Genomic DNA, 9,480 nt, shown 5'->3' on the forward strand with positions numbered 1-9,480 from the left:
CACCATGATGCACATTCTAGAAGGAAAAGCAATTCCCTAATGCCATGATCAAGCTTTCCAACAAGAAAGAGCAGCTCATTCATGCCAAAGAGCTGATCCCATAATGAGCCATCCTCGTACACCATCAACGTCTCAACCACAATGGTGACAATCATAAGAGAAAATAAAGGCCCACAAAACCGATACCAACAAACATCGCTCAGACTCCTTTTCTCTCTACTTGTAAAGGAAAACAAACCACTAAAATGGTAGTAATGCTTTACAAAAGAATACAGACCTCTCTATTTTTACAAGCTTCAGGTAATACAATACGCTGGCCTCTACATACGCAACTCTCTGATACGACCACGGAGAGTATATATAGAAGTATACATGCAAATACAGCAAAGTCAGGGTGCCACTGCAGGCAGCCACACTACAAAATGAGCCGACCGAAACACAGCTACTAGTGCAACTTACAAGGCTACTGTCATGAGAAAATTACTTATTTTTCACCATCATCTGTCCAGAGGAGAAACGGCGTCTTGACAGCCTAGCAGCACGAAAGGAGGTATTGTCGTCACCAATTGTATGATTGAAGCAAATAATAATAAACAACAAGGCATGTGCTATGTTTATTGCTGTTGACATTACCCAGAATAGTGCTTATTGTTTCTCAGATGTATGTATCCAACTACCACCATGCGTGTGCTACTTGTGTTTATTGTTCTTCACATTCTCCAAATTGTTGTATACTGTTCTCAGGTGTATGTTTTTTATATCCAACCACCACAACGCATTATTTTGAAGCAAACAGATAACACGTTAACATTGACTAGACTTTGTTTGGCTAGGGAAAAGAGAAAGATAGATTGACTGGGTATGAGCAAGTCATAAGAAAGTTCAAAGCTGGACCAAGGAAAATCAGATAAAGTGGGTGTAGATGAACTAAGTTAGGCCACATTCGTTGCAGGAGCATCACAGAATTCAACCAACAACAAAGAAAATACCCAAATGTGTAAATCTGGATTCATAAGCCTTTGGTAAAGTAAGCCTTCTCAGGATTTGAGGTGTTTGACAAGGAAATTTAACAGAATCCAATCCGACAAATAAATCCTTTTGTTGCCTTAAGAAAGATCATAAACCTTGTCTTTTTTCTTTACTATGGTACCATGTGGACCGTTACTTAACTAGGACTAAATGAATGTATATGAAAACAAGCACATGACATATAAGGCATTACGTATGTGATGTCTATTAAATCTCCGGAAAGAATTTTCTTTCACCAACAACCAAAAGTGCTGAAAGCAGATTCAGAGGATGAGAGACCTTAATGATCTTTCGGGGAGCCTCGAAGTGTATGTGCCCATAGCTATGTTATAGATACATTGGTTGAGTAACTAGATGTGGAACATTAACTTAGCAGGTAACTGAAAGATGGCAAATTATTCTTAGATGGAGCGTGGACTCTATCAAAAGGAATTGGGATAGTTGACATTTTACAACCACCAAACTTTAACCCACAAGGGGTTCAAACCAGAAGTTGAACTCAATGAAGATAACTCAGCATGTTGAAATTGCAACTATGAAACCTTGGCTTGATAAAATACTACACAAATTAAGTAAAATATATTTGCTTACTATAAAAAAACTGATTGAGGAATTACATTTTATAAGATAACTTCAGTTCACACCAACCAATTATTCTCTCACAATTTAAAAAAAAATGAACTTATGAATGTACCTTGTCTATCTGTTGCCATTTCTTTTGCAATATTCGCCACACTTATGGTAGGGATTGGATGCATTGGCACAATCAGGATTGATTTCTCTTGTTGGCTCCGCTTTCATGACAGCCTTTCCCTTTTTCAAGTCTGAAAATAAACCGAAATATAGAGAAGCATAAATAGCTGCCAAGTGGACCTTAAAAATCAATTTGTCATATCCATACATTCACCACTAGCAGGTTGAGGGTAACTTAAAGAACACACCTGGCTTGCTTGGAGCTGTAGGTGCTGCTTCATTCAAATGGTCGAAGCAGTACTGGGCACATATATGGAATGGGTTGCCCGCATTTGGGCACCTCGGATCCACCTTCCAATTCTGCACCGGTGAAATACTCTTCCCACCTGCAAGGGTGCTTATATGAGTGAAACCAATAAAAAACTGAAATGTGAAAATTAAAACAAAACCCAGTTCGGAAGAACCAATGAGAGCATCAATTGAGCATTTTCTCCAGAAAGAATTAAATCATCTTTAGGTAGGTCACACACAAATGTGGCAAGAGTTCCCTGGTCTGAGGCATAAAATTCCTAGCAGTTTGTGAATTTGAAATATGAGAACCGCCGGAACTGCGACCCCGCTGATCAAGACAAAACAAATCCAAATCAAGTAGAGTAAGCCCAGCACTAGTATCTTATTGTACCTTTGCCCCGCGGTGACTTCTTATCGGTTTTCTTCAGCTTCTCCGCCTCCTTAATCTTGGCGGTACAGTGCTCTCCACATTCATGAAACGGATTGCCAGCATTCGGGCACTTGGCATCGGACTTCTTGCTGCTCCCGGACTTGACACTGCCATCTGCACATAATCAACGGATAGAAGACAGTAATTATCATCACGATCATGCATCGACCAAAGCCCAACTGCTGAAGATGGCAGCAAACACATAGACACAACATGTTTATGTGGCTATAAGTAGCAAGACACGAAGCAAAGGAACCAACCTTCTGACGAGGACGTGGAGCGGCCGGAGCGGCGGGAGAAGAGGGATATCGGGGACTTGCCGCCCTCCGACGATCGGCCGGCGTCGATTATCTTGTCGAGGCAGTGGTCGGTGCAGACGTGGAACGGGTTCGCCTTGTTGGGGCACCGCGGGTCCACCTTCTTGCCTTCGCCGTCCGAGCCCTCGCGCACTGCAGCAACGGCATGAAAAAAATCAGATTTTTATCGTTCACAATTTGTCATTTTCTCAGATGTGAGCATGCGTGTAGCGACAGACAACGAGGAACTGGGGGAGGAAAGAGGGGTGTTGCTCACGGAAGACGTAGAGGGGGAGGCCCCCGGAGCCGCCGGCCCTTTCGCGGCGGCGCGGCCTGGGCTGCAGGTCGCCGTCGCTATGTGTCCTCCCGTTCTGGGCCAGTTCTTGGCCCGTCCCCGGCGGCAGCGGAAAGGTCTTCACCGCGGCGGGGGCGGGGGCCGGGACGGGGCAGTACTCGGCGCAGCGGTGGAAGGGGTTGACGGCATTGGGGCAGTCCGGGTTGACCGCCTGCCGCTGCGCCCCTCCCGCCTCGCCGTTGCTGCGCGCGGCCCCGTTCTGGGCCGGCGGGGGCTTGCTGGCCGCCGGAGCGGGAGCGGCGACGGGGCAGTAGGCCGCGCAGCGGTGGTAGGGGTTGTCGGCGTTGGGGCAGTACGGGTTTACCGCCCCCCGCCCTCTGGCTTCCTCGTCCATCGCCGGCCGGCGAGCACGGACCACCTACCCTCCTCCTCCTCCTTCGCAGCAACCGCGGCAACGCTAAAGCAGCAAGATTTTGACTTGCAACTAACTAAGATGCTGGAGATAATTTAAGGACGGGAGTCGGGAGCTGGAAGGTGGAACTGCAGCGAGGTCAGGAGTCGGAGGAGGTTGGAAAAAACTCCGTGTGCGGTGGAATTTGGAAACTTGGATTGGAGACGAGTGGAGAGGGGGGATTAAGGTGGGATTTAGAGGTGGAAGGGAGACTTTGAGGACTGGAAATCTTGAATTTGGGTGGCGAAGAGGTCCAATCTGGTAGCTGCGGCAGGGCGGTCCAATCTGATGGTCTCCTTCTTCTTCCTCTTCCCCCGTCGTCGTGTTTCTCTTTTAGGTGCTCGTTTTCTACCTGCGAATAAACTACTGGCCATCACCCCGCCAACACGGCTGACGAATTGACCTGTTTTTAAAACATATTATGAGCAATAACGTCGAAACCCAGGTAACGCGTTCCGAATTCGAAATTGACAAAATCTCTGCTGACGTTTTGCTAAGAGTATTAAAATTTACTTAGACACGTCGTCAAATACTATCAGATTTGGAAGGTGGAACCACCTTTCTACCTACCATCTAACCAATGATTCGTTTTCAGCCTAATTAATCAGCATGATTCCCTACCTCGGATCATAAAAAAATAATATTAGCTCTGTTTCATAACAAGTGTTACATATTTCTTTAGATATGCATATACTATATATCTAGACGTGTTTTAGCATGTAGATATATACGAATCTCGACAATCTAAGATATTTATTATGAAACGGAGGTTGTATATTTCATCGACAAATCTAAGATATGAGTGAATTCCACTTTTTTTTATTACCACATTTAGTAGAACTACTACCAAAATATTACATTTATGAGGCTTTAAACATGGATAGCCTCAATTTAGCATTTCGCTTATTATTGTTGGATAGGATAGGCATGATACGTCGATGTGGGGCGACAAAATGTGCAAATATCACAGAGCATCATGGATGATTGTGTCCAAACTTATTTAAACCATATGTTTCATTTCTCACTATCGTCTTGATTTTTTTGCACCCTTGTAATCATGTAACACCTTGCCCAATGAACACACATCGGAAAACAAGGGTCCAAAGCTTTTAAAATAGGCAATCTACACGAATTTTCACTCGACGGGTTAATTAGTGTCACAAATGCATAACTAGAGAGTAAAAGGTGAAATTCACTCCTAAGATATTTATTATGAAACCATGGTTGTATATTTCATTGATAGAGTATCAAGATTACAGTAAATAAGCAAAACACAAAGGAGAAGGTGAAACCCTAGACAAGTGAGATGTTTGAATTTGGAAATGTGGTGGTTGTTATCTTTCACATTGTTTCGATGTTGTAAAGTCTGGCCTGTAACCTAAGCAAATTGGTTGCTCGTAGGCCGTTTCTAGCTTTATTAAAGTTGTCGTCAGCCCCTATGTATCCTATGAAAAATACCCTAGTTGATTAGAGGAGCTATGTTACCTCGAACACATTCCGTGATTCCCCTGTCTAGCGACCTCTTGTGCACACGAATACGAGAGGAACTACAGATTAATGTTGGAGAGTACTTTTAGTTCTTCTTGCTATAATATGTTTGTTTGTCCTCGGCGATAACGCCATGGAGGTTAAGGCGACGTCCTAAATAAATAACACCCCGTAGTTTTAGTCCCATGCTAATGTGATCTTCATGGTCCCACAAATCAACGATCTCGATCTTGTAGACATTCGATGCTTCAGCTATTCTAGCAATAGGAGGGGTAATGATAGTGTGAGGCGTATTTTGGTTAGAGTTTGTCTCGATGTGACCTTTTGTGCCGGCCCCTAGTCTTCTACGGGGATAGTTCAATGATGAATCAATGGTTCGGCAATTTGCCCCGCAAGAGGTGTGTCCCTGGCAAAACCTTCGAAGGTTAGTTTGCCTTTATGCATATTTGGTCGTATGCGGTCTCTTTTGCTGACTCAACGTGGAAAGTTGACATGAGAAAATAAAATAAAACTAGAGGTGGCTGACTTAGAAAAACCTTGATGGCAATTATTTTGTTTTATGTTGGATATTTACCATGAGAAGGTTAGTTTTTTACTTTATTTAATAAACCGGTAAGGCCATATGGTTTGCTGAAAAAACATGATAGCCCTCACTACATTACCAGGGAACTTCTCTACATTTCTACGAGTAATTGAGTAAACATACTTGAAGTTAACCCTTAGCAACGCACAGGTGCTACTGATGTTTAATCAATATTTTGCACGAGTGCGTACGTGTTTGTACCTTCAAAAAGTGCTAACACACAAGAAATAGACAAATGCTCAGTACACAGCAATATGAACCTTCATAGGACTAAGAATGTTGGCACCTGCCCAGCGTGTGTAAACGTGAGCACCAGGATGAAAACACTCACTAACAACTTGAGAACCCCACGAAAAGACAGTTTTGTTGTTTATTCCTTTGTAGAAACCGATCACACGCGGCAGCATCGGTCGCCATTATAAGACCGCCGCCTTGGCAGGTAGTATAATCCCAATTTAAGCAAGCAAGTCTATTTCCCAGCCCCCTTCCGCTCCACGCTTTGCCTTTAGGTTGGTCCGATCTTCAATTTTCACCTTTTGGTTTGTTGCCCACCTTGACGTACGATTAGTCATGCAGATATCATCCGCCTCCACCGTATCTCTCTGACACGCGATTCTACGCTGTCGAGATATCTTCATTTGCCGAGCATAACCGTGGCATCTTTACTTCCACTCGAATGTACTCCAAACAGTATGTTTTAGAAAGTTAAATTAACGAACAACACTTCTTCCCCGACCCGTTCCGTGTCACCCCGCGCAATTAGGGGAGGAACCCTAGCTTCTCCGTAGGCGTCCTTCTCCCTCCCTTCCGTCCTAGGCCATCGCCGCCAGGCAAATTAAGCCCACGTGGTGCCGCCGGCGGCAGGCCTTCTCGGCACGAGGAGCTATGTGCGGGACGGCGAGCAGCGCTAGGGGCAGCCGCTCATAGGTGGAGGCGGAGGTAGGTGGCGGTACTTGTGGCTAGCTCCGATGGTGTTGGTTCGAGCTCGTCCCTTGCAGATCTTGGTCGGCGATGTTGGCCTGGCACGGCGACGGCTCCTCCCATCGGAGCTGGCAGTGATGCAGCGTGGGACAACACTAGGCGGAGCTGGCCATCAATGGCAGGGTGCCTACCTTTCACCCAGATATGGGCTGGGCGGGCAGTGCTGTCCACATGGCTTCAGGGGCTCCCGGTAGGCCTGGGATCCCACCCCTTGGCCATGGTGTGGTTGGGGAGCTGGATCCGGGCCATTGGCCCTAGATTTGGTGACACGTTGGCAGCTCTGTTGGGAGCTGCAGATTTGACTTGTAGTTCCTTGCATGTCCTATCTGGACCGATTGGCTAGCTTGACCTCCCCTGTCGTTGTGGTGGTTCCGGCCATGTCGCTAGTGCGAGATTTTGGATGTCAGGGCGACGGCCTCAAAAGGTGGATTGCATGGGTATCCATATGATGAGCGACCTGGCGATGGTGATGGCCTTGCTCTTTGGTCATGGGAATGGCGAGGAGCGGGGTGGCAGGTAATCATGTAGTTGGCGGCGCTTCAACAAATGCTTATCCCAGATTGCGTTAGGAGGGCCTCACTCGGGTGGTCCAAGATACTAGCGTACGCGCACAGGTTTTTTCAGGCAACACCTGAATGTTTCAACTCTAGTGGCGGCGATGCATGTGGGCGTCGTAACCCTCTTGAGGGCGTCTTTGTGGGTACCTTCTCCGTTCGAGTGAAAACCCTTGACCATTTCGGTCTCGGCAACGGTGGTGCATTCTATCGTTACCTCTTGGTCTCGTTCTTTATCTTTCTTTAGTGGCAGGTTTTAGTTTTTCTTCTACCATTTTTTTGTTTACCTTTGATTTGATTTGTAGAAGGGTCTCTCATCATTTTGTATAGGCTAGGAGGGCGGTTTTGAGGAAACGTGTCAAAACACGTGAACAAAAAGGTAGGTTAGTGTGTTAGGAGTAGAGCAAAGCTGAATTATAAAAGACCAGGCAGTACCACACCTGACCACTTTTGCACGGCCCCGCACAGGCTTCGCCCTTGTAATGTGTGTCTCCTGTTCAACGGTCGCGTGCAAAAGAAGTCGCTACGACGACGATAAATACAACGAGCGGACCTTATGGCGCCCCTCCCCTAACCAGACCGAGCGATCTGGCTATTCTGTAGGAGGACGACGATTGATTCAGTCGCCGCCTACACCTCAACCCAGATTTTAATAGAGCCAATGTGCCCCTCCCAAATATGCACATGTGTTATCACACTACACACCGCAGACTACCAACCACAACCACGCTACACGTAAGTACTCCCAGCCCAGCCCAGACCAGGGAAACATGAAAAGCTGTCTCGGCCCATGAAGCGGCCTAGCAAATGTCTAGGGCCAACATGTCAGTCCATTAACTAAAATGGCTGCATATGCTCGCATCAGTAAGAACTGAAAAGAAGTAGGCCCCAACGCATTTTTTTCTTTCCATAACAGCCAAAGGCCCGATGTTAAATTAATAATGCCTTCAGCGACGAATAAGATGCATGGTGCTGAACCCAACTTACAAGATCGAACACCACACCCACCGAAACTATCAAAGAAGCTAGCTATAACACGAAGCACGAACAACTGGCACGACTATTACGAGGACTACGCAAAGGCGACGCAGAGACTGGACAACAACAGTGTCGGGCCGGAGCTCACCCAAAGAACAAGGCTTACACGCACGCGCGTCGACAGACCTCCCCATCAAAAAAGGGCACATCCACCATAAGTTAACCACCACCAGGAGCCGACCAATGCTGCGCACAAACCAACATGAGTAGAGCATGAAGCAAACTTTGCCGAAAGTCGCCCAACAGAGACAGTGACATCCGAAGAAGCACCGCACCTCCGCCACACCACCATCAGAGAGCCGCACGCCTAGAGCTCCAAGACAGTGTCTTCAAGAAGAGCGCGACATGAGAGCGCCGCCACTGCTCAATCCGAGGATCTTAGGCTTTCGCCCGAAGCACCTAGGAGAACCGAGAGGAGCCACTACGAAGCTTTCAAGAAGGGGACGGCGTCCGTGGACTTCGCTGTCGCGGCTCGGGAAGACCCGTGCAAGGGTTTCCCCTTGGCATGACCTCTCCGCCTCCAGCACAGGACCTGGAGTACCGCCAAGACGACAACCACACCGCTGTCATAGAGCACCGCTCGCCGTGACCACATCGCCTGCACGACCATGGCCACCAAACATCACATGACCTCTGGCTCGCCCGCAAACTAGCCAGGTTCCCACCGACCAAGGCCACTTCCCTGGAAACCAAACTCCTCGCGTCGCCGGACTGAAAAGAGCACCAAGGACCACCACCAAGGCACACACACACCCGGCCAAATGACATCCAACCTCACCGGCACCTGCCCCGGTGAGTGGGCACCTCCAGAAACCTTGGCAGCCCGCAGCCACCACGGTTGTTCCCGACACCAAATCTAGAGGCTGGGCGGAGAGGAACTCCCGAACCCACAAGATCGACGGCAAGCAGCCACCCTGGCTGCCGGTGTCATCAGATCTGGCGGAGGAGACGCGGTAGCCGGTAGGGCATGAAAAGGGGGCCGGGGCCCTTGCCTCGGCCCTAATTCACGGTGGTCGATGCACCAATGCCCGCGATTGTGCTGCCCTGCGCCCCTCCCGGAGACCTCCTAGTAAGAACAGAAGGCCGAATCGTGTCCGTTGCACGTGCTGCCTCCAACGATGCAGCCCCACATGTCAGCATAACAGTCAACCTAACGATAACTGCCGTTCGAGCTCTTTGTGAGAGTTTCAGATAAGAGGTTGGGCAAAAGTGGGAAAAAAATTAAGAGCTTAGAGAAAACTAAGTACAACTAAGCAACAAATGGTTGAAAAGGAGAAATCCCTACTTATTATGACCAGAGGGAGTAAATAATTTTGCGAAGCAAGAGCCACCACATAGTTGTACACTATCT

General features: G+C 47.5%; 1 protein-coding gene across 1 annotated transcript; it reads right to left on the reverse strand.

The window, feature by feature from the left end:
• Positions 1-220: 220 nt before the first annotated feature.
• On the reverse strand, positions 221-3,863 carry LOC127312919 (uncharacterized). The gene is made up of 6 exons (XM_051343454.2): positions 3,017-3,863; positions 2,704-2,892; positions 2,405-2,557; positions 1,971-2,108; positions 1,724-1,853; positions 221-532 (listed from the first exon to the last, which is right to left on the reverse strand). Exons 1-5 carry the CDS (start codon positions 3,426-3,428, stop codon positions 1,729-1,731), a joined length of 1,017 nt encoding a protein of 338 aa, XP_051199414.1. The 5' UTR covers positions 3,429-3,863; the 3' UTR covers positions 221-532; positions 1,724-1,728.
• Positions 3,864-9,480: the final 5,617 nt, after the last annotated feature.

The sequence above is a fragment of the Lolium perenne genome, chromosome 7 (genome assembly GCF_019359855.2).
Source record: "Lolium perenne isolate Kyuss_39 chromosome 7, Kyuss_2.0, whole genome shotgun sequence".
Lineage (NCBI taxonomy): Eukaryota > Viridiplantae > Streptophyta > Magnoliopsida > Poales > Poaceae > Lolium > Lolium perenne.

What these genes read in the sequence shown, in the direction of transcription:
- LOC127312919 (XM_051343454.2), bottom strand. Translation starts at nt 3,428, where the DNA reads ATGGACGAGGAAGCCAGAGGGCGGGGGGCGGTAAACCCGTACTGCCCC. An exon ending in CCTCCCCCTCTACGTCTTCC is followed by an intron (nt 2,893 to 3,016) that starts GTGAGCAACACC and finishes CCGTTGCTGCAG; the next exon opens with TGCGCGAGGGCTCGGACGGC. An exon ending in GAAGTCACCGCGGGGCAAAG is followed by an intron (nt 2,109 to 2,404) that starts GTACAATAAGAT and finishes GCACCCTTGCAG; the next exon opens with GTGGGAAGAGTATTTCACCG.